General features: G+C 44.1%; 1 protein-coding gene and 1 long non-coding RNA gene across 4 annotated transcripts in view; one reads left to right on the forward strand and one right to left on the reverse strand.

The window, feature by feature from the left end:
* LOC141139092 (alpha-1,4-N-acetylglucosaminyltransferase-like) overlaps positions 1-25,076 on the reverse strand; it is a 34,914-nt gene that overhangs the window by 8,320 nt on the left and 1,518 nt on the right. The window contains exon 1 of one of the 3 annotated variants that reach the window (XR_012243711.1): positions 243-365. The exons of 1 other annotated variant lie outside the window; for it this stretch is intronic. Coding sequence is in view for 1 of the 2 variants with exons in the window: in XM_073624903.1 (XP_073481004.1) it covers positions 243-795 (553 nt within the window). In the remaining variant the exon portion in view is untranslated. Of the gene's footprint in view, positions 1-242; positions 1,600-25,076 lie in introns of those variants that run through there. One more of the 3 variants, XM_073624903.1, reaches the window with a different exon arrangement.
* Positions 1,202-23,179, forward strand: LOC141139093 (uncharacterized). Its single transcript, XR_012243712.1, has 3 exons — positions 1,202-1,337; positions 4,536-4,578; positions 22,557-23,179. It is a non-coding gene; the product is annotated as an uncharacterized lncRNA (long non-coding RNA).

The following is a 25,076-nucleotide window of genomic DNA, read 5'->3' on the forward strand; positions in this document are numbered from 1 at the left end:
CGCCGGTGACACTCCGTCTCCCGTGGGTGGATCAAAACGCTGCACTAGATCCCGCAAACCAGCCAACAAATCCTGCAAGCTCTTACTACTCGCCCTCTCACTTGCCTCCCTAGTATGTGTAGCCGGTGACCTACCCCCACTCACCCCCCGGGGACCATCCCCCCCAGAGGGAGCCCCTTTTCTACCCTGTTCTAACAATTGTTCTAATAAAGAAGAAATGGTAACATTAGATCTGCACTCACCAGGCTGCCCAGGACTGGGCCGAACAGCCGCCCTTCCGGAATCCACCGCCGACGCTTGTCCCTGGTCCTCGTCTCTCTCTGACCCGGACAGTTCACCTTCCGACCTGTCGCTGACTTCCTCCTGGCGAACGACCGATGCCTGCACTCCAGAGGTTCCCGCTCTGGCTGCCGGGGGTCTCCGCTGTTGCTCTCTCCCTGCACACTGCGCCGCAACACCGGACCCGCGTCCTGGCCTTGTAGACGGACTTCTGTTCCTCTGACTATGCTGGGCCTCCGCTGTTCTCCTTTTACCTCTGTTCACCACCGACACTGTGCTTCTCAAGGTTCCACTTCTGGCTGGCGTAGGGCTGCTGGCCGCCTGGACCCCCTGACCAGCCCCCCGATCGACCGATGATGATCGACGGTCCGACTGACTGCTTGCTGACCCCATCGACTCTCCATCCGGTTGTTCCTGTCGCCTGCGACGCGCTGAGGGGGGGGAACCGAGGGTTGCGCTGGTCTCCCCCATCCCTGCACTTCTTCCTCTGCGCTGTGAACGCTGTACCTCTGCCATGCTGGCTCCCCGAGCTTGCTGAGCACTGGGGGGGGTGGCTGATTCGGTCTGCCTCTGTGCTGGTCCCTGTGCCTCTGACTCACAGGAGAAGAGTCAGGGCTGAAGCGCTGTGGCGGCCTGGAACGGCGCCCACGTGGAGTCTCCTGGCCCCCCCCGCTCGGTGCCGCTCTGTCCTCTTGTATTATGGCTGCGACCTGAGCCTGCAGCCAGTCTGCCCCTTGAGTTGCGGCCACCGCTCTGAGCTGTTCGAGCAGAGCCGCCGCCGTTATATCAGACATGGTGGTTGATTTTTTTTTTTTTTTTTTAGGAGCAGTGTGAGAGCGTGTCTAATCTTCTTCCCCGACGCTCTCCACTGACGTCACATCCCCCCTTCTCCTCTCTACATTACTTCTGCCTCCTCTTCTGCTCCAGCCCCTCCCTTATCCTTAAAGGGGAAAGCGACCAGCTCAAACAGCCAGACTGTGCAGTCCACACCAGTCATGCTGTCCCTGCGCTGATCCCCTGCCCCTCTCTGCTCCGGGACCTTCTTTCTATGCACGAAGGTAAAAAAACTTTCTGTGTGTTGCTCCCCCCACAGGCCCCCTAATACTCACCTGAGCCCCCTCTCAATCCAGCAATGTGCACGAGAGCCTTGGCTGTTCAGAGGTTCCCTCTCCTCTTTGGCTGAGACAGCAGTGGGAGCCAATGGCAATCACAGCCAGTGAGAGATTGGGGCGACCTTATAGATGCATAGAGCAGGGCTCGGGATAGAGCATGCACCAGTGCCCTCATAGCAAGCAGCCTGCAATTGGGGGCATTGGTCAAGAGGGAAGAGCCACGAGCACCAGCAGAGGAATCCGAGAAGAGAAGGATCAGGGCTGCTCTGTGCAAAACCACTGCATAGAGCAGGTAAGTCCAACATGTTTGTTATTTAAAAAAAAAAAAAAACAAACAAACTTTTTATACCACTTTACCCTGCCTGTGAAGTGGCACATCTGTACAATGTATACAGCCTACTACTATGGTTTGGCCTAAGCATGAGTTTGGGCCAATCATTGGCTGTTCACCGCATTTAGGGAATACCTGAATTTGCAGGGTGTTCAGCAGGTGTTCGCCCCGCTGAACACCCTGCAATGCACTGCGTGCTGCACAGTGCATTTTGCGCCCTGCTTGGGCAAAGCTTTGGGTAAAAGCTGGTTGTTAAGGAGTGGGGACAGGAAGCCGACCGTGGCGTCCTTAACAACCAATGAGTCATCAGCTACAATGGGCTTCCCCGCTGACAGCTGAATAGAAAAAAAAACATTTGCCGGTAAAACAATAGCAAAACAAAAATGGCGGGGGGTCGCCCCCAAATTCATACCAGACCCCTATCGGAGCATGCAGCCTGGCAGGTCAGCAAAGGGGTGGGGGGGGACAAGCAAGCGCAACCCCACCTGAACCATACCAGGCCACATGCCCTCAACATAGGGCGGAGGGTGGTTGCTTTGAGCCCCCCACCCCAAAGCACCTTGTCCCTATGTTGATGGGGACAGGGGTCTCTTCCCCACAACTCTGGGCTGTGGTTGTGGGGGTCTGCGAATGGGGCCCCCAGATCCCGGTGCCCCATTCACCAAAAAAGTGTCAAAAAGTAATAAAAACACAGACAGTTTTTACAATTAAGGTTTGTTCTTGGATAGAAAACTGGTTAAAGGGGTGCGTCCAAAGGGTAGTGATAAATAACGTGTACTCAGACTGGTCTGGAGTGGTAAGTGGGGTACCCAAAGGTTCTGTCTTGGGACCAATTCTGTTTAATTTATGCATAAATGATATAGAGGATGGGATAAATAGATCAATCTCAGTTTTTGCGGATGACACAAAAGTAAGCAGGAAAATAACTTCACATCAGGAGGATATAGAACTTTTACAGAAAGACTTGAACAAAATAATGGGAGTGGGCAACTACATGGCAAAGGAGGTTTAATGTGGAAAAATGTAAAATAATGAGATTAATAAATAAATAAATGCAAACTACTCACTAGGAGGAGAACCTCTGGGGGAATCAAGGATGGAGAAAGATCTAGGGGTCCTAGTGGAAGAGAGACTGTGAAATAGCATGCAACGTCAAACTGCAGCTACCAAAGCCACCAGAATATTAGCATGCATAAAAAAGGGTTTATACTCCAGAGAAAAAACTATAATCCTGCCACTTTACAAATCTCTGGTCCGATCTGGAGTACTCCATGCAGTTCTGATCACCAGTCCTCAGAAGGGATGTTCTGGAGCTGGAGAGAGAGTCCAAAGAAGGGTAACTAAATTAATAAGGGGGATGGAGGACCTCAAATACGAGGAGCGACTACAAGCATTAAATTTATTCTTGCTGGAGAAAAGACGCTTGAGAGGGGACATGACAGCGATTTACAGATACCTCAACGGTGACCCCAGAATAGGAAAAAAGCTATTCAATCTCAGGGGTTGTAAGAGGATACGGGGCCACACAATGAGATTGGAGGAGGAGTGGTTTAATCTTAAGCAGCACAGTGGATTTTCACTGTCAGGGCGGTAAGAATGTGGAACTCTCTTCCACAAGTGGTGGTGTCAGTGTGGAGCATTGATATTTTTAAAAGACTCTTGGATGCGCATCTTAAAGAACACAACGCACAGGGATATGGGAAATGATTATCAATGCATACACCTACACAGGTTGAACTGGATGGACTGTTGTCTTTATTCAACATTACCTACTATGTAACTATGTAACAGATACTATATTAAAAAAATTAAAAAACAGTGTCCCCTGTTGTAAATCCATCATGAATCACGCACCCAGAAAAAAAAAAAAACGCTCTGCATTCATTGACAGCCGACCTTCGAATGCATCCTCTGCTGTTTGACAGTTCTTATGTAGGTAAGGGCGGGGCCACCTGGCAACATCACCTGGTGGCGTAGCCCTCTTGTGACGTCTCCGACCCAGCATGCACTAGTCCGTGACATCACAAAGGGGAGGCGGTGCCACCAACAACGAGTCAATTTAAATGTGATTTAAATGTAATTTTTGCTGCAGCATATTATATTTGTATATTTGTATAGCATATATATATTTGTAAACAAAGAGGCAGGGGACTCTCTTCATCTATACCAGATCCTTATCCTGGATGAGGGTCTGATATACTGTAGATGTTAATGGGGGACCCCCACACTAAACACATTGTGGCTTTCACCCTAAAAATACATGGCAGACCCTTATCCTTGATGAGGGTCTGGTATGGATGAAACAGGGGACCCCATGCAATGAAGTCTGGTAGCAACTATTACCAGAATGGACGCTGTCATGGCTAGCAGCATTATTTCTACAGTTCCTATGTGAAAGAGGTGGTTGAGAGCCACTCTAATATATATTTATTGTTTTGGGTTATTACTCCTTTAAATATATTGTTGCTCTCAAGTTAGAAGTAAGAGGGATGTTTCTACTGAGAAGATGGAAGTCTTGTTTAGGTTTGTGTCAACCACAAAGCTAATGCCTTGATCAAAGTGATGTGATAGCCTGTGTAGTGTTAAAAAAGCTGTTATAAAAACTGTATGAACATTGACAGGTGAGAAATGCTATGAATAACTGTATGTTCATGGATGAGGTGTTTGGCTTGGCTTGGATTGGTAATATCCTATGGGAGGGCGAGATCTTAAATGTATACTCTAAATATGCTGTAACAGGACCAATAAATCGAGCAGTGTGTAGATCTAATCTGTGTTAATTCACTTTTGTATATACACTGTTCCCTGCACAGATCTGGGTGTGATGAACGGAGACGTGCCGGCAATAAAAATAAGGTAAGATTAACAATAATAAGGTGATAGATAGGACTAGAGTTTGTAGGATCCAGAAGTATCCTATCAGTTTGGTGGCAGTGGTTAAAAACTCAGGTTTGGTAGGGACTTAGGTTAAAAGAGTTCATTGTTAACTACTTGCTGCCCGCCGTATAGCAAAATGATGGCGGTAAAATGGTTTAGTTATCCTGATCGGACGTCATATGATGTGGTCAAAAAAACAGAGCCGAAACGCGCCTGTGGGGGTGCGCACCACGGCGATCGGAGGTACTGTGTGTCAGTCTGACACGCTGCAACTCCAATCGTGGTATGAAGCCTCTGACAGAGGTTTATACCTGTGATCAGCTGTGACCAATCATAGCTGAAAATCGCATGAACCAGGAAGTGCCGGTAAATGGCTTTCCTCGGTTCACACTGTCAGAGGGGGGTCTGTGCTGATAAGCAGCACATTGATTATCAGCACAGCCCCCATCAAAATGTGCCCATCAGTTGCCAATCAGTGCCCATCCCCTGCCAGCATGTCCCCCTTTATAAAGCCTGTCAGTGCCCATAAAAATGCAGATCGGTGCCCACAACAGTGCCCAAAAAAGTGCCAATCAGTGCCCCATCAGTAATGGCTGTCAGTGCCCTATCAAAGTGCCAATCAGTGTCACTCAGTAAAGCCTGTCAGTAGCTCCTCATCAGTGCTGCCTACCCAGTGCCACCTATCAGTGCCAATAAGTGCTGCCTATCAGTGCCCATCAGTGCCGCCTATCAGTGCTGCCTATCAGTGCCCATTGTTTTTTTCAAAATTGTCGATTTTTTCGTTTATAGCGCAAAAATTAAAAAACGCAGATGTGATCAAATACCACAAAAAGAAATCTCTATTTGTGGGAATAAAATGATAAACATTTAGTTTGGGTACAGTGTTGCATGACTGAGTAATTGTCATTCAAAGTGCGACAGCGCTGAAAGCTAAAAAATGTCCTGGGCAGGAAGGGTGGAAAGTGCCTGGTATTGAAATGGTTAAAAGAGAAAAAGTTGTTTTGCTTGAGTATTTTTGGTTGGGAGGGGATGCCGCCGCTAAGGTGACTAAATTGTTTAACTACTGAATTGCACCTGGGCCCCCCCCCCCAGGACAGACGCCTCCAAAGAAGTTGCGTACTGTTTGGTGTGGCAGCCTGAGACATCTATAGTGTTGTGCCCAGGTTGGCCTTAAGCGTTGGGGTAACGCTGTAAAAGTGTACAGCATTGGTGCTCAAGGGTAAGTTAAGGAGCCCAGGCAGGTAGGGACTTAGTTAGAAATGGGGACAAAAGTAAATTCGGGATCTCCCTTCCACACACCCAGATATTGTGACAGTGGGAAGTGCTTTTATATGTACATTTGCATAATCTGCTAAGTTTTCCTTACAGGATGAAAGAATATCAAGGTAAGGGGGAGATATCAAATTTATCTTTGGCATCACATAAGGTGTTAAAAAAACTGAGAAAAGGAAGAAAACCTCTATTGTTATGGTGCATATGGGAGAAAGGGGTTTTAGCTGTGCGATCTAAACTTAAAGCGGAGGTCCGGCGAAAAAATATTAAAAGCCAGCAGCTACAAATACTGCAGCTGCTGACTTTTAATATATGGACACTTACCTGTCCAGGGAGCCCACGATGTCGGCAGCCGAACCAGATCTGTCCGTCAGCTCTCGGCTGCTGCCGCTGCCATCTTCGTTAAGGGAATCAGGAAGTGAAGCCGTGCGGCTTCACTTCCTGGTTCCCTACTGCGCATGCACGAGTCGCGCTGCGCGTCCTCACTGGTCCCTGCTGTTTTCTGGGACCTGTGTGTCTCCCAGAAGACAGTGGGGGAGGACAGAGTAGGCGCCGGAAGTGGCATAGGTCTATCTATGCCAGGAAGTGGGAGCAAATACCTGTATTAGACAGGTATCTGCTCCCCCCTCCCCCCTGAAAGGTGCCAAATGTGACACCGGAGGGGGGGGGGATTCCAAAAAGTGGAAGTTCCATTTTTGGGTGGAACTCCACTTTAAAGCATTAACTTACATACAAAAGATTATAGCTAAAGTGACAGCCAGAATTCAGAGGGAGATGATAAAGATTAAAGAGGAGGACAATTCTTTAATTATAGTACCTCAGCACTCAGGTGCTGGAACTCAGGTAGCTTATCCCTGATGATGTCAGAACGCACTGACGAAACCGGTTGGACGTACCGAATATGACACACCACTTGCGTTCGCAACATAGTTTAATTGTTTGTTCGTATGTACCCACACGTGGGTGATACCGTTTTTAGCTTGTTTTTAGCCTGTTCAATACATTTTTTTTTGCCATACTTCACGATGGGAATTTTCCATTTAATTTCTCCCCGTTCATGGCACTAATGGTCTTCAATGACCCATCTCTATTCGGGAGTTCGTTTGCATGCATCCAAGTAGCTACAGTGTCACCTAAGCTACCTGAGTTCCAGCACCTGAAGTTCCAGCACCTGAACAAAGCCGTGATTGCGAGAAGCTTCTATGGCTGTTCTTGAAGCATTTTTGACTCCTGTTATGGGAGTCACTTCAATCTGGTGAGTAGGCTGTGTGGCCGGTGATGGTGGTGGATTACTGTTGTTTGATGCCTTGCTGAACCCCAGGAGGATTTATCCAGAAGTTTGATTTCATCACGATTTGAACATTTTTTGAACACATATTTTTTGAATTTTTTGGAATTCAATTTTGAATTTGAACTGTTGCTTTCACTTGTTTTGGTTTTATTTTTAATTTTTATTTTTTTAATTCTCAATATAGTTATTTGTTGATTTCACTTAGTTGTTAGCTATTTATGAGTATTACTATTGATATTATTTATACACTATAACATATGTTTTGGTTTACATTAGATTGTGATTCTGCACTTGCACTTTACAAGGAGCGTGGTTTGTAATTAATACGTTAATTATTGTCCTTTTACTTTTGTTATAACGTGCTGCTCCTCAATCAATCAATTTTACATGAATTAATTTTACATTAGTTCTATCAGCTTCCATTTGCGTGAGTTGGTAGTTTCTACCATTTACTACATAAAAATTTTAAAACAGGAAATTTTTTGCCTTCATTGATGTACGCTGATGAGGCGGCACTGATGGGCACCGATAGGTGGCAGTGATGGGTACTGATGGGTGGCAGTAATGGGCACTGATCGGTTACACTGCTAGGCAGCACTGCTAGGCAGCACTGATTGGCACCACTGGTGGGCATTGATAAGTGGCACTTGTGGGCATTGATAGGTGGCACTCATGGGCATTGATAGGTGGCACTCATGGGCATTGATAGGTGGCACTGTGGGCACTGTTAGGTGGCAATGGCAGGTGACACAGATGAGGCATAATTGCCTCTTCCTCTTTGGGACCGATGTTCCTTGCAGATGAGCCGGTGATCAGCTTTTTTTTCTCCTCATGCTATCAGCGTGCGGAGAAAAAAAAACTATTACCGAGCTTTTGTTTACATCATGTGATCAGCTGACAGCTGATCACATGCTAAGGGGCCGGGACCGGCCCCTTACTCGGATCGGTGATCACCCGAGTCTCAGTGACTCCGTGATCACAGCGTGCTCCGTGCGCGCCCTGCAGGGCATGTGCACAGGGGAGGCCATCATATGACTGCCTTCCGGAAATTCAGGTCCGCGCTGCGGCCGTCATTCAGCTATAGTGCGTATGCCAAGAGGTTAAGGATAGCAATCACATGAAGCCATTTATTATCACATAGTTTTTGGGATCCTTTTTAAATCATAATGATAACAGAAATCACCCAAATGGCCCTGATAAAAAGTTTCCATACCCTGGAATGTTTGGCCTTGGTCCAGACACAGAAGGTGGCACATGCAGGTTAAAATGGCAATTAAAGGTTAATTTCAAACATTTGTGGCTTTTTAAATCACAATTAGTGTCTGGGTATAAATAGTCAAAGAGTTTGTTAGCTCTCACATGGATGCACTAAGCAGGCTAGGCACTGCGCCATGAGTAGGTAGAAAAGAACAGTCAAAAGACCTGCGTAGCAAGGTAATGAAACGTTACAAAGATAAAAAAGGATTTAAAAAGACATCAAAGCAAAGTCAGTACTGTTCAATCACTTAATAAGAAGTGGAAATATCAGGATTTCTTGATACCAAGCCAAGGTCAGGTAGATCAAGAAAGATTTCAGCCAAAACAGCCACAGGAACTGTTCGGGATACAAAGAAAAACCCACATGTAACCTCCGTTAGTAGGGATGAGCCGGATGTTCGAGTCGAATGTAAGTTCGCCTGTTCACCGAACAGCGAACAATTTGGGGGGTTCACGGCAAATTCGAAAGCCGTGGAACACCCTTTAAAAGTCTATGGGAGAAATCAAAAGTGCTAATTTTAAAGGCTTATATGTTCGGTATTTTCATAAAAAGTGTTTGGGGATCTGGGTCCGACCCCAGGAGACATGTATCAATGCAAAAAAAAGTTGATGAAAGCAGTGATTTTAATAATACTTAAAGTGAAACAATAAAAGTGAAATATTCCTTTAAATTTCGTACCTGGGGGGTGTCCATAGTATGCCTGTAAAGTGGCACATGTTTCCCGTGTTTACAACAGTGCCTGCATAAAATGACATTTCTAAAGGAAAAAAGTCATTTAAAAGTACTCGCGGCTATAATGAATTGTCGGTCCCGGCAATACACAAAAAAGTCATTGAAAAAAAATACATGGGATTCCCCCACAGTCCATTACCAGGCACTTTGGGTCTAGTATGAATATTAAGGGGAACCCCAAACCAAAATAAAAAAAAAAAATTGCATGGGGTCCCCCCAAATTCTATACCAGGCCCTTCAGGTCTGGAATGGATATTAAGGGGAACCCCGCGCCAAAATAAAAAAAATGGCGTGGGGGTCCCCCCAAAAATTCATACCAGACCCTTATCCAAGCACATAACCTGGCAGGCAGCAGGAAAAGAGGGGGGGATGAGAGAGCGCCCCCCCTCCTGAACCGTACCAGGCCACATGCCCTCAAAATGTGGAGGGGGCTTCGGGGTAGCCTCATCCCCACAACCCTTGCCCGGTGGTTGTGGGGGTCTGCAGGCAGGGGGCTTATCGGAATCTGGAAGCCCCCTTTAACAAGGGGACCCCCAGATCCTGGCCTCCCCCCTGTGTGAAATGGTAAAAATTACATGACACTGCTTGGGACAAATCCTTTATTAAAAAATAAAAATGTCCCACGAAGTCGTCTTCTTCTTTTCTTGCTCCGCTGATGGACCGAAAAAGAAAAAAAAACCCTGCATGCCACCACCGGCGTGACGTAACTGGGTGACCCCGCCCCCCTCTGACGCTATGGGGAAGCCATAGGGATGTCTCCGTGCGTCAGAGGGGGACGGGGTCACCCGACGATGTCACTGTTTGGCCCCGCTCTCAGTTATAAAAGAACTGTCACCCGAGAGTGCGGTCATTACGAAGGGTGCCTCCCATGGAGGCGGATCGGTGGCGGCATGCAGGGTTTTTTTTTTTTCAGCCCATCGGCGGAGCAAGAGAAGAAGAAGAAGACTTCATGGGACATTTTTATTTTTTTTAATAAAGGACTTGTCCCAAGCCGTGTCATGTCATTTTTACAATTTTCACACTTATTTTGTGAAATGGTAGGGGTACATTTGTACCCGTTACCATTTCACATGGGGAGAGGCCGGGATCTGGGGGTCCCCTTGTTAAAGGGGGCTTCCAAATTCCAGTAAGCCCCCCGTCCTCAGACCCCCAGGAGGGGGGGCTCTCTCAGGAGGGTTCAGGAGGGGGGGCGCTCTCTTGCCCCCCCTTTTCCTGCGGCCTGCCAGGTTGCATGTTCGGATGAGGGTCTGGTATGGATTTTTAGGGGGACCCCATGCCATTTTTTTTTTTATTTTGTCATGGGTTTCCCCTTAATATCCATACCAGACATGAAGGGCCTGGTATGGAATTTGGGGGGACCCCTACGCAATTTTTTTTTTTTTAATTTTGTTTCGGGGTTCCCCTTAATATTCATACCAGACCTGAAGGGCCTGGTAATGGTCTGTGGGGGAATCCCATGCTGTTTTTTTCAATAATTTTTATGTGTATTGCTGGGACCAACAATTCATTATAACCGCGAGTACTTTTAAATGACTTTTTTTCCTTTAGAAATGTCATTTTGTTCAGGCACTGTTGTAAACACGGGAAACATGCGCCACTTTACAGGCATACTATAGACACCCCCCTGGTATGAAATTTAAAGGAATATTTCACTTTTATTGTTTCACTTTAAGCATTATTAAAATCACTGCTCCCGAAAAAACGGACATTTTTAAAACTTTTTTTTGCATTGATACATGTCCCCTGGGGCAGGACCCAGATCCCCAAACACTTTTTATGACAATAACTTGCATATAAGCCTTCGTGTCCCATAGACTTTAACGGTGTTCGTGTGTTCGAACACATTTTTTGCCTGTTCGTATGTTCTGCTGTGACCGAACCGGGGGGTGTGCGGCTCATCCCTACTCTGGAGAAATACAGGCTGCTCTGTAAAAAGATGGCGTGGTTGTTTTTAAGGAGCACAATACGATGATACTTGAAAAAAAAAGAGCTGTATGGTCATGTTGCCAGAAAGAAGCCTTTACTGTACAAGTTCCACAAAAAACCTGGTTACAATATTCCCAACAACACCTTGACATGCCTCATTGGATTTGTGGTATTGGCGCAGTAAAGGCTTCCTTCTGGCAGCTGAACCATGAAGCTCTTTTTTGTTCAAGTGTTGTTGAATTATGCTCTTTAAAAACAACCAAACCGTCTTTTTGGAGAGAAGCCTGTATTTCTCCTGAGGTTACCTGTGGGTTTTTCTTTGTATCCTGAGCAATTCTTCCACCAGTTGTGGCTGCAAACTTTCTTGGTCTACCAGCCCTGGCATGGTAGCAAAAGAGCCCCTAATTTTCCATTTCTTATTAAGTGATTGAACAGTACTGACAGGCTTTGGATGTCTTGTTATATCCTTTTCCATTTTTATAAAGTTTCATTACCTTGTTACACAGGTCTTTTTGCTGTTCTTTTCTACTTCCTCATGGCTCAGTGTCTAGCCTGCTTAGTGCATCCATGTGAGAGCTAACAAACTGATTGACTATTTATACAGAGACACTAATTGTGATTTAAAAAGTCACAAATGTGGGAAATTAATCTTTAATTGCCTTTTAACCTGTGTGTGCCACCTTCTGTGTCTGTACCAAGGCCAAACATTTGAGGGTATGTAAACTTTTTTATCAGGGCTATTTGGGTGATTTCTGTTATTAGGATTTAAAAAGGATCCAAAAAAAAATATGTGATAATAAATGGCTTCATGTGATTGTTATCCTTAAATAAAAGACAGTTTTTTGGCATGATCAGTCATATTTTCAATATTAATGCCAAGATTTCTAAATTTTTGCCAGGGTATGCAAACTTTTGAGCATGACTGTATATACAAAAGGTGTGAATAACTGAAAAGGGGAACATTAAGAAGAATGTTCTACTGTACTGAAAAAATGCAGTTTTAACTTATTATTTCAGTTAAAGTATGACTTTAACCATTTCAGCCACTGAAGGATTTACCCCCTTCCTGACCAGAGCACTTTTTGTGATTCGGCACTGCGTCGCTTTAACTGACAGTTGCGCGGTCGTGCGATGTTGTATCCAAACAAAAGTGAAGTCTATTTTTTCCTACAAATAGAGCTTTCTTTCAGTGGTATTTGATCACCTCTACAGTTTTAAACAAAAAAAAGAGCAAACAAAAAATTTTTGAAAAAATATTTTTTACTTTTTGCTATAATAAATATCCCCAAAAAATATATAACAAACATATAGCAAACAAACTAAACAAATTTCTTTCTCAGTTTAGGCCAATATGTATTCTTCTACATATATTTGGTTAAAAAAAAAACGCAATAAGCGTATATTGATTGGTTTACGCAAAAGTTATAGCATTTACAAAATAGGGGATAGATTTATGGCATTTTTATTATAATTTTATTAGTAATGGTGGCAATCTGCGATTATTATCGTGACTGCGACATTATGGCGGACACATCGGACTCTTTTGACACTATTTTGGGACCATTGTCATTTATACAGCGATCAGTGCTATAAAAATGCACTGATTACTGTATAAATGACACTGGCAGGGAAGGGGTTAAACACTAGGGGGCGATCAAGGGGTTAAGTGTGTCCTAGGGAGTGATTCTAACTGTGGAGGGGATGGGCTACCATTGACATGACAGCAATCACTGCTCCCGATTAGAGATGAGCTTCGAGTTCGAGTCGAACCCATGTTCGACTCGAACATCGCATGTTCGTCAAATTATGAACGATATGGGCCGTTCGCGTCAAATTCGAGTGGCACGTCATGGCCCATAATTCACTGCGGCATCGCAGTGCATTGCTGGCTGATGATTGGCCAAGCATGCACTATGACCCACATGCTTGGCCAATCATAGCGTCGTCTGTACAGAGAACCATAATTGGCCAAAGCCAGCGCTTTGGCCAATTATGGCTCAGGGGTTTTGGTACACGTCCCACACGATATAAGGTCGCCTGCACGTCAGCCCTGTGCAGTGTGTTCCGGTGTAGAGAGAGATAGAGAGAGAGAGAGAGAGACAGTGCCATTTGATTTAAGTTAGAGCAGGCAGCCGAGTTAGTTAGCTGCACTTACAGTGTATTGTGTATATATATGCATCCTAGGTGTTGTGTGTGTGTATATATATATATATATATATATATACATATATACACTGTATTCAGTTTAGCTAGATCTGTTTCTGTTAGGGTCCTTTCACACTGGGGCGGTTTGCAGGTGCTATTGCGCTAATAATAGCGCCTGCAAACCGACCCGAAAGTGCCGCTGCTTTCATTCCAGTGTGAAAGCCCCGAGGGCTTTCACACTGGAGCGATGCGCTGGCAGGACGGTAAGAAAAGTCTTTGGAGCGGTGAAGGAGTGGAGTGTATACCGCTCCTTCACCGCTCCTTCCCATTGAAATCAATGGGACGGCGTGGCTATACCGCCGGCAAAGCGCCTCTGCGGAGGCGCTTTGCGGTGGTTTTTAACCATTTCTCGGCCGCTAGCGGGGCAGTTTTACAATACAATACAATAGCGGCGCTTTACCGCCGACAGCGGCCCCGCCCCAGTGTGAAAGGAGCCTTATTCTCTTCCTACTGACAGACAGGCAGGTGTTTTTACAGTATATACAGCTACCTGAAGAAAATTGCTGGTGTTCTTCTGATCCTATTATTAGTCCTATTAGCTACATTATTTACTGTTAGTATAGTGCGTCCTCTGCACAGTGTGCATCTAAAGCTACCTGAAGAAAATTGGTGGTGTTCTTCTGATCCTATTAGTACCGCAGGCAGCTGCAGTATTTACAAGTTAGTGTAGTGCGTCCTCTGCACAGTGCGCACCTAAAGCTACCTGAAGAAAATTGGTGGTGTTCTTCTGATCCTATTAGTCCTATTAGCTACAGTATTTACAGTTAGTGTAGTGCATCCTCTGCACAGTGTGCACCTAAAGCTACCTGAAGAAAATTGGTGGTGTTCTTCTGATCCTATTAGTACCACAGGCAGTACCACAAATTAGTGTAAGGCGTCCACTGCACAGTGTGCACCTAAAGCTACCTGAAGAAAATTGGTGGTGTTCTTCTGATCCTATTAGTACCGCAGGCAGCTGCAGTATTTACAAGTTAGTGTAGTGCATCCTCCGCACAGTGCGCACCTAAAGCTACCTGAAGAAAATTGGTGGTGTTCTTCTGATCCTATTAGTCCTATTAGCTACAGTATTTACAGTTAGTGTAGTGCGTCCTCTGCACAGTGTGCACCTAAAGCTACCTGAAGAAAATTGGTGGTGTTCTTTTGATCCTATTAGAACCGCAGGCAGCTGCAGTATTTACAAGTTAGTGTAGTGCGTCCTCTGCACAGTGTGCACCTAAAGCTACCTGAAGAAAATTGGTGGTGTTCTTCTGATCCTATTAGTACTGCAGGCAGCTGCAGTATTTACAAGTTAATGTAGTGCGTCCTCTGCACAGTGTGCACCTAAAGCTACCTGAAGAAAATTGGTGGTGTTCTTCTGATCCTATTAATACCGCAGGCAGCTGCAGTATTTACAAGTTAGTGTAGTGCGTCCTCTGCACTGTGTGCACCTAAAGCTACCTGAAGAAAATTGGTGGTGTTCTTCTGATCCTCTTATTCCTATTAGTTACAGTATTTACAGTTAGTGTAGTGCGTCCTCTGCACAGTGTGCACCTAAAGCTACCTGAAGAAAATTGGTGGTGTTCTTCTGATCCTATTAGTACCGCAGGCAGCTGCAGCATTTACAAGTTAGTGTAGTGCGTCCTCTGCACAGTGCGCACCTAAAGCTACCTGAAGAAAATTGATGGTGTTCTTCTGATCCTATTAGTCCTATTAGCTACAGTAATTACAGTTAGTGTAGTGCGTCCTCTGCACAGTGTGCACCTAAAGCTACCTGAAGACAAGTGCTGTTGTTCTCCTGACCATATTAGTACCGCAGGCAGCTGCAGTATTTACAAGTTAGTGTAGTGCGTCCTTGCACAGTGTGCACTTAAAGCTACCTGAAGAAAATTGGTGTTGTTCTTCTGATCCTATTAGTACCGCAGGCAGCTGCAGTATTTACAAGTTAGTGTAGTGCATCCTCCGCACAGTGCGCACCTAAAGCTACCTGAAGAAAATTGGTGGTGTTTTTCTGATCCTATTAGTTCTATTAGCTACAGTATTTACAGTTATTGTAGTGCGTCCTCTGCACAGTGTGCACCTAAAGCTACCTGAGGAAAATTGGTGGTGTTCTTCTGATCCTATTAGTACCACAGGCAGTACCACAAATTAGTGTAAGGCGTCCACTGCACAGTGTGCACCTAAAGCTACCTGAAGAAAATTGGTGGTGTTCTTCTGATCCTATTAGTACCGCAGGCAGCTGCAGTATTTACAAGTTAGTGTAGTGCATCCTCCGCACAGTGCGCACCTAAAGCTACCTGAAGAAAATTGGTGGTGTTCTTCTGATCCTATTAGTCCTATTAGCTACAGTATTTACAGTTAGTGTAGTGCGTCCTCTGCACAGTGTGCACCTAAAGCTACCTGAAGACAATTGCTGTTGTTCTCCTGACCCTATTAGTACCACAGGCAGCTGCAGTATTTACAAGTTAGTGTAGTGCATCCTCTGCACAGTGTGCACCTAAAGCTACCTGAAGAAAATTGGTGGTGTTCTTTTGATCCTATTAGTACCGCAGGCAGCTGCAGTATTTACAAGTTAGTGTAGTGCGTCCTCTGCACAGTGTGCACCTAAAGCTACCTGAAGAAAATTGGTGGTGTTCTTCTGATCCTATTAATACCGCAGGCAGCTGCAGTATTTACAAGTTAGTGTAGTGCGTCCTCTGCACTGTGTGCACCTAAAGCTACCTGAAGAAAATTGGTGGTGTTCTTCTGATCCTCTTATTCCTATTAGCTACAGTATTTACAGTTAGTGTAGTGCGTCCTCTGCACAGTGTGCACCTAAAGCTACCTGAAGAAAATTGGTGGTGTTCTTCTGATCCTATTAGTACCGCAGGCAGCTGCAGCATTTACAAGTTAGTGTAGTGCGTCCTCTGCACAGTGCGCACCTAAAGCTACCTGAAGAAAATTGATGGTGTTCTTCTGATCCTATTAGTCCTATTAGCTACAGTAATTACAGTTAGTGTAGTGCGTCCTCTGCACAGTGTGCACCTAAAGCTACCTGAAGACAATTGCTGTTGTTCTCCTGACCATATTAGTACCGCAGGCAGCTGCAGTATTTACAAGTTAGTGTAGTGCGTCCTTGCACAGTGTGCACTTAAAGCTACCTGAAGAAAATTGGTGTTGTTCTTCTGATCCTATTAGTACCGCAGGCAGCTGCAGTATTTACAAGTTAGTGTAGTGCATCCTCCGCACAGTGCGCACCTAAAGCTACCTGAAGAAAATTGGTGGTGTTTTTCTGATCCTATTAGTTCTATTAGCTACAGTATTTACAGTTAGTGTAGTGCGTCCTCTGCACAGTGTGCACCTAAAGCTACCTGAGGAAAATTGGTGGTGTTCTTCTGATCCTATTAGTACCACAGGCAGTACCACAAGTTAGTGTAGTGCGTCCTCTGCACAGTGTGCACCTAAAGCTACCTGAAGAAAATTGGTGGTGTTCTTCTGATCCTATTAGTACTGCAGGCAGCTGCAGTATTTACAAGTTAGTGTACTGTGTTCTCTGCACAGTGTGCACCTAAAGCTACCTACAGGTTGCTTTAGATGCGCCTGTCCACCGACTCGGTCGATCGACTGACCTTCATAATAATGAATCAGTCTTGGATCACCACCAGCTACCAGGTACCTGATGCTAATATAACCGAATAATTTTTTTTTAAATGTAGGATCCCTTCAAGACTGCCTATGCTGATGTTGAGTGACTATCCTGTTATGCTGAGTGATTATCCTCTTCCTCCTCAATGATCATGCTGATAGCTTGTAAGAACATTTTTGGTTCTGGGCGCCGCCACCAGTGGCTAAGGCCCAATTTTTCAGCCCTTGTTTAACAGAGGCGTGTAATTGCAATTTTTGGTGCAATATTTTGCAGGAGGGTTTGTTGCTGCATTCAACAAGAGAATCTATGAGGGGTTGCAGTGTTGTGGCACCAGCACCAATGCCAAAGGCCCAATTTTTCAGCCCCTGTTTAACAGGGGCGTGTAATTACAATTTTTGATGCAATACTTTTCAGCAGGGCTCATTCCTGCGCTCCAACTAGAGTATCTGTGATGTGCATGGTTGCAGTCTGGATGACTCCTACTGGTACACAATGAATCTATGAGGGGTTGCAGTGTTGTGGCACCAGCACCAGTGCCCAAGGCCCAATTTTTCTGCCCCTGTACAACAGGGACATGTAATTACAATTCTTGATCTAATATTTCACAGCAGGGCCCATTCCTGCGCCCATCAAGAGTAATTGTGAGGGCTTACAGTGTTGTGGCAACACCACCACCACCACCACCACAGGCCCAATCTTTCCTCCCCTGTTCAACAGGTGCATGTAATTACAATTCTTGATATAATATTTCACAGCAGGGTCCGTTCCAGTGGCCACCAAGAGTAACTGTGAGGACTTACAGTGTTGTGGCACCAGCACCACCACCACCACCAAAGGCCCAATTTTTCTGCCCCTGTTCAACAATGGCATGTCATTACAATTCTTGATCTAATATTTCACAGTAGGGCCGTTCCTGCACCCACCAAGAGTAACTGTGAGGGCTTACAGTGTTGTAGCAACACCAACACCTAAGGCCCCAATTTCTGCAGAGTATATAGGGCAGGCCCTACTTTCAAACATCCAACTTACAGACGACTCCTACTTGCAAACAGAAGGCGACAACAGGAAGTGAGATGAAATCTACCCCTAGGAAGGAAAATTCTCTCCTGTAAGAGTTAATATGGGAAAAACGTGTCTCATCTCCACTGATGCTTTATCACCAAACCTTGTTTCACTAAAAACCCCAAATTTTCAAAAAACATTTGTCATGGGGACAGAAAGTGAGGTGAAATCTTCTGAAGAGGTGCACAGACACCAAAACAAATGTTCCAGGGGTGATAACCCTTCCCTATGTTTTCCAAAAAAGCTTAAAAATAGATTTTTTTGGCTTGAGCTATACTTTAAAAATGTACCAGTTCAAAATTACAAACAGATTCTACTTAACAACAAACCATACCGCCTGTATACTGCTGTTCAGAGTATATAGGGCCTGGGGGACCCACGCCTTTCCTTTTTTTAATTTGGGTGCGGGGTTTCCCTAATACCCATACAAGACCCAAAGAGCCTGCTAATGGACTGGGGGGGTACCCATGCCGTTTGTCTCACTAATTTTCATCCATATTGCTGGGACCTGACATCACATTAAAGCCGCAAGCAGTTTTAAATGACTTTTATTCCTTTAAAAATGTCATTTTGTGCAGGGACTTTTCTAAGCACGGGAAACATGCGCTACAGGCATACTATAGACACCCCCTAGGTACGATATTTAAAGGAATATTTCACTTTAAGCATCATTTAAATCACTGCTCCCGAAAAAAACTTTTTTTTTTGCATTGATACATGTCCCCTGGGGCAGGACCCGGGTCCCCAAACCCTTTTTAGGACAATACCATGCATATTAGCCTTTAAAATTAGCACTTTTGATTTTGAACGTTCGAGTCCCATAGACTTTAATGGGGTTCTAAAGTTTGTGCAAACTTTCGGTCCGTTCACAGGTTCTGGTGCAAACCGAACCGGGGGGGTGTTCGGCTCATCCCTACTCCCGATGACAGGGAGCAGTAGATCCCTGTCATGTCACTAGGCAGTGTAGTGATATAGTATTATATTGGGTGGTGGTACGATATATTATCGTATAATGTAGTGATATATCGTATAGTTGTATCGTGGATAGATAATTAATTAGTAGTTATTATAATGATGATGTAAGTACTCTTTCTGCAGCAACCCAATTCTTCCAGAGAGATGCACTTTATGACTTCCAACACAGAACAAAGTCCAAAGTCCACAGATGACAAAAATCCAACAGAGTAAATATAATTTAGAGTCCCATTTTTCCTAGATTTGCGCCTTCATAGTCATACACAGACAAAACAAAACTATAGACTGAACGCCATGTTATATTCACTAGACACTGAATGGCTGAGCAATTTGATTGGCCGTCTCCATTCAGGCCTTTGATATGCTTTAGTCTTTCAGACAGACAACAACCCACAGCCGCGAACAGCTGCAGTCATAAACCGCCCCAATCTGCACTCCCGCATATCAACATCAACAAGTCCCCTTTGATATGTGTAATTAGATTAACATATACCACCTGAACACCCTTTTGAGTCCTGGAATGCCTACATTCCTAATCTGTATTCTTGCATATTAACATCAACAAGTCCCCTTTGATACGCTAGTACCCTGGTAGGGAGTTTCTGCTAGGTCAATATTGTACTGTATGTGTACTTATATATAAAAATATAATATTCCACATAAATAGGCGAACATATTACAACAGGCAGAACGGGAAAATGCCTTGTTTACGTAGGCATCTTCCCATTCTGCCCCTCCGTGACACGATCACAGACCCCCGGTGGACATCGAGTCCATGGGACCTGCTGGCACGGTAAGGGAGAAGTTTGATGAATGCGCATAGTTTACCATTTAAACTTTGAGATACTTAAGGCAAGGTTATTTTTTATATATCTTAAAATGTGTATAAGGTAAAGAGGGGTTTCTAATCCTACCTAAGAGTAGGAGAAAGGGAAAGGGTGACATTATAAGTTCAAGAGATTGTGAAATTAAGCAATTAGGACCAAAATAAAGTGTTATATATATTAAATGTGTGTATAGCTAAGGTTTTTTTGGTGGGAAAGTTTAAATACATTCTTAACCACTTGCTTACAGGGCTCTTAAACCCCCTTCCTGCCCAGACCAATTTTCAGATTTCAGCGATGTCACTCTTCGAATGACAATTGCGCCGTCATGCAACACTGTACCCAGAATTTTTATCATTTTTTTCACACAAAGGTGTCCTTTTATGAAGCAGTGAAATCTATTCACTGCTTCGTTCATCCGGCATTCACAGTGAAGATCTTTCTCCTCTGTGTGCCAGTTTATGAAGCGGTGTAGATCGCTTCACCTTTGGAGGAGTGAAGCGATCTACAAACGCTTCAAACAGTGGAGAACGGCCCCTGATACTGGAATCTCGTGAGACTTTACGAGATTACAGCACCAGAAATTCACTGAAATACAGAGATGTCAGTTTATTAAGCAGTGATAAATTAATCAATACACTGATAGACGGTGTGGTTATATATATATATATATATATGTATACACACACACACACACATTATATATACATGTATATGCACACACATTATATATATATATATATATATATATATATATATATATATATATATATATATATATATATATATATATATATATATATATATATATATATATATATACATATAAACATTATATATATATATATATATATATATATATATATATATATATATATATATACATATATATAAACACATAAATATGACAGGGGGACATGGTTACAGTGTTGGGGGGTCTGAACAAGGTAGAAGGAAGTTAAAAATCTTCATCCTTCCCCCTCAGATCCCCCGGGATTCTCTCTTCACTCCCCGATTCTCCACCTCTGAGCTGGTGAATCTGGGAGAGTGAATTCTGACACAGATCACCAGTGAAGCGCTGAGATCACAGCTTCATAAACTGGCCGTTAGTGTGTCATTCAATGAGGATTCTCCTAGTGTAGAGATCATCGGCGGGAGAACAAGTTCAAACACTTCTCCCCCGATTATCTCTGTTTCATAAACTGTTTATGGACTGTGATCAGCGGCGATCCTTGGGATCACCGCTGATCACTGCTTCATAAACGGACACCAGTTAGAGCTTTCTTTTGGTGGTATTTTATCACCACTGCATTTTTTATTTTATGTTAACAAAATTAATAAAGACTGAAAATTTTGAAAAACAAAACAGTTTTATATTTTTTATAAAATTTTGCAAACAGGTAATTTTTCTCCTTCATTGATGTATGCTGATGACTGCACTGATGGGAATTAATAGGTGGCATTGATGGGCACCGATAGGCTGCACTGATGGACACTGATAGATGGCACTGGTGGGCACTGATGAGGCGGCACTGGTGGGCACTGATAGGTGGCACTGAGAGGTGGCACTGATGGTTGGCACTGATGGGTATTGATAGGTGGCACTGAAGGGCACTGAAAGGTGGCACTGATGGGCACTGATGGGTGGCAGTGATTGGCAGCGATGGGCACTGATGGGCCCTGGTAGGTGAGACTGATAGGCAGCACTGCTAGCTGGCACTGATGAGGCACTGATTGGCACCACTGGTGGGCATTGTTAGGTGGCACTGGTGGGCATTGATAGGTGGCACTGATTGGTGGCGCTGATATGCACTGGTGGGCACTGGCAGGTGCCACTGATATCCACTGGTGAACACTGGCAGGTGGCACTGGCAGGCAGCACTGGTGGGCACAGGTGAGGGGGCTGCATCTCTTCCTCTTCGGGACCGATGTCCCTTTCACAGAAGCTGGTGATCGTCTGTCAGCGTGAGGAGAAAAAAAACGATTACCGGTCGTTTGTTTACATCACGTGATCAGCTGTCATTGGCTGACAGCTGATCACATGGTAAGGGGCTGGGATAGGCCCCTTATTCCGAGATGTGATCACCTGAGTCTCATTGACACGTGATCACAGACCACGCCATGTGCGCCTCACAGGGGGCACATGGGGAGCGTGCAAAGGGGAGGACGTCTATTGACGGTCCGCGCTGTAGCCGTCATTCGGCTATAGCATGGACAGGAAAGGGTTAAAGTATTTTTTGGACATCTTACTTTTTTAAGCCCCAGAATTTCAGTTGGAAAGTGTTATGCTGCTTATTCAGTACTATTTTATTTTGTTTATGATAGTCAGATACATTTATGTGCTTGAGTAAAATGTTCTGTTCTGAGACCCTTGGCCTCCACTTGGGCCCAGAGCGAATAAGGAACTAAAGATGTTATGTTTTATTGAATCCTTAGGCAATATTGGGGGTTGAGAAAAATGTTCAGTTAAATATATTGAATCTATAGAATAAAAACCATTGCTAGGAAACATTTTATTTCTGCATGCTAAATGGACTAATGGACTTATGTTTGAACTAATGAAAGAATATTATACCTCCAATGGGTAAGGAAGGCTATATTTTAAAAAGTTCAGGTGATTCTGTGGTTATACATGTTGGATGGAGAGACTTCACCCCCTCCAGCCCCATTCATGTGAAGAAATGACCCCCCATTCATGCCTCTATCCAGGTGCCCGCTACTTGAGGAGATAGAAATTACTACATCTTTTACATGGAAATCTTTGTTGAAATGACATCTTTGTTGTTCACCTTTGTTCTGCTAATGCCACAGGAGGTCCTGGGAGGAGTTCAAGCCATCATTTCAGTAAGATCTTTCCTCCAGTTTTTGAACTTGAAGGTATAAGGGGAACTTCTGCTGGAAAAATGTTGGGAATGATGCCTTGAGGGGGAGCCATGACGCAAACCCGAGGTCTAAGAATTCCAGTGAACACTGCAAGAAAGAGATCTGAAGTGCCAGCCCAAAGACCCAAGTCTAGCCCAATGCATCAGTTCCAGTCTGTCTGTGGATGTCAAGCTCTGTCCTTACAAAGAGGCAACCCCCTCTTAATCTTATTTATATTTATTGTTTTGGGTTATTACTCCTTCAAATATATTGTTGCTCTGAAGTTAGACGTAACAGAGATGTTTCTAATGAGAAGATGAAAGTCTTTTTTAGGTTTGTGTTAACCACAAAACTAATGCCTTGAACAAAAGTGATGTGATAACCTGTGTAGTGTTATAAAAGTTGTTATAAAAATTGTCTGAACATTGACAGGCAAGAAATGCTTTGAATAACTGTATGTACATGGGGGGGTGGGTGTGTTTGGCATGGCTTGGATTGGTAATACCCTATGGGTGGGCTTGATCTTGAATGTATACTATAAATATTCTGTACCAGGACCAATAAATCGAACAGTGTGTAGACCTAATCTGTGTTGAGTCACTTTTGTATATACACTGTTCCCTGAGCAGATCTGGGTGTGGCGAACGGAAAAGTGCCGGCAATAAAAATAAGGTAAGATTAACAATAATAAGGTGATAGATAGGACTAGAGGTTGTAGGATCCAGAAGTATCCTATCACTATGCATGCCATACAGCTCCTGCCAAACAAGTAAAAGGTGTAGCGTTTAGAAAAATGCCTGAACAGCCAAAATTCGCTTTGAACTTGTGTTCTGACAAAATGTTGAGCTCATCCTTATCTGTAACACTCATAAGCTATATAAACCCATTGCATCCTTAAAAAAACACCTTAATTGCACCTTCCCCATTGATTCAAATACATTTTTACAAAAATCACAAAACTGCAGTAAGAATAAGACTCTGCATTTCTTTCATTCCCAGTAGCCAGTGTATTTTCATTAGGACAAGTTTACTTTAAACCAGAATTTCAGCTTTATTGTCACTTAAAATCGATTGTTTGGGCCATTGTGGCTAAATCAAATGCTTACCATTGAGGAATGGTCCGCCTGCTGGGAATGCTGCTATACACTGCAGTGTACTTAGGGTACTTAGGGAAGTCAGTCAAGTAATTGCCAGACCATTGTTCCTAATTTTTACTAACAGTCTACTGACTGGAATGGTACCAGCTGATTGGAGAAAAGCCAATGTAGCACCAATTTTTAAAAAGGGCCCAAAATACATCCCTGGGAATTACAGACCAGTTAGCCTAACATCAATAGTATGTAAACTCTTGTAGGGGGTGATAAGGGACTATATACAAGATTTTAGTAATGAGAACGGTATCATTAGCAGTAATCAGCATGGATTCATGAAGAATCGTTCTTGCCAAACCAATCTATTAACCTTCTATGAGGAGGTTAGTTGCCATCTAGATAAAGGAAGGCTCATAGACGTGGTGTATCTGGATTTGCAAAAGCATTTGACACAGTTCCCCATAAACGTTTACTGTACAAAATAAGGTCCGTTGACATGGACCATAGGGTGAGTACATGGATTGAAAACTGGCTACAAGGGCGAGTTCAGAGGGTGGTGATAAATGGGAAGTACTCAGAATGGTCAGGGGTGGGTAGTGGGGTCCCCCAGGGTTCTGTGCTGGGACCAATCCTATTTAATTTGTTCATAAATGACCTGGAGGATGGGGTAAACAGTTCAATCTCTGTATTTGCAGACAATACTAAGCTAAGCAGGGCAATACCGTCTCCGCAGGATGTAGAAACCTTGCAAAAAGATCTGAACAAATTAATGGGGTGGGCAACTACAATGCAAATGAGGTTCAATGTAGAAAAATGTAAAATAATGCATTTGGGTGGCAAAAATATGAATGCAATCTATACACTGGGTGGAGAACCCCTGGGGGAATCTAGGATGGAAAAGGACCTGGGGGTCCTAGTACATGATAGACTCAGCAATGGCATGCAATGCCAAGCTGCTGCTAACAAAGCAAACAGAATATTGGCATGCATTAAAAAGGGGATCAACTCCGGAGATAAAACGATAATTCTCCCACTCTACAAGACTCAGGTCCGGCCGCACCTAGAGTATGCTGTCCTGTTCTGGGCACCAGTCCTCAGGAAGGATGTACTGGAAATGGAGCGAGTATAAAGAAGGGCAACAAAGCTAATAAAGGGTCTGGAGGATATTAGTTATGAGGAAAGGTTGCGAGCACTGAACTTATTCTCTCTGGAGAAGAGACGTTTGAGAGGGGATATGATTTCAATATACAAATAACATACTGGTGAACCCACAATAGGGATAAAACTTTTTCGCAGAAGGGAGTTTAACAAGACTCGTGGTCACTCATTAAAATTAGAAGAAAAGAGGTTTAACCCTAAACTACTTAGAGGGTTCTTT

The sequence above is a fragment of the Aquarana catesbeiana genome, linkage group LG04 (genome assembly GCF_042186555.1).
Source record: "Aquarana catesbeiana isolate 2022-GZ linkage group LG04, ASM4218655v1, whole genome shotgun sequence".
Classification (NCBI taxonomy): domain Eukaryota; kingdom Metazoa; phylum Chordata; class Amphibia; order Anura; family Ranidae; genus Aquarana; species Aquarana catesbeiana.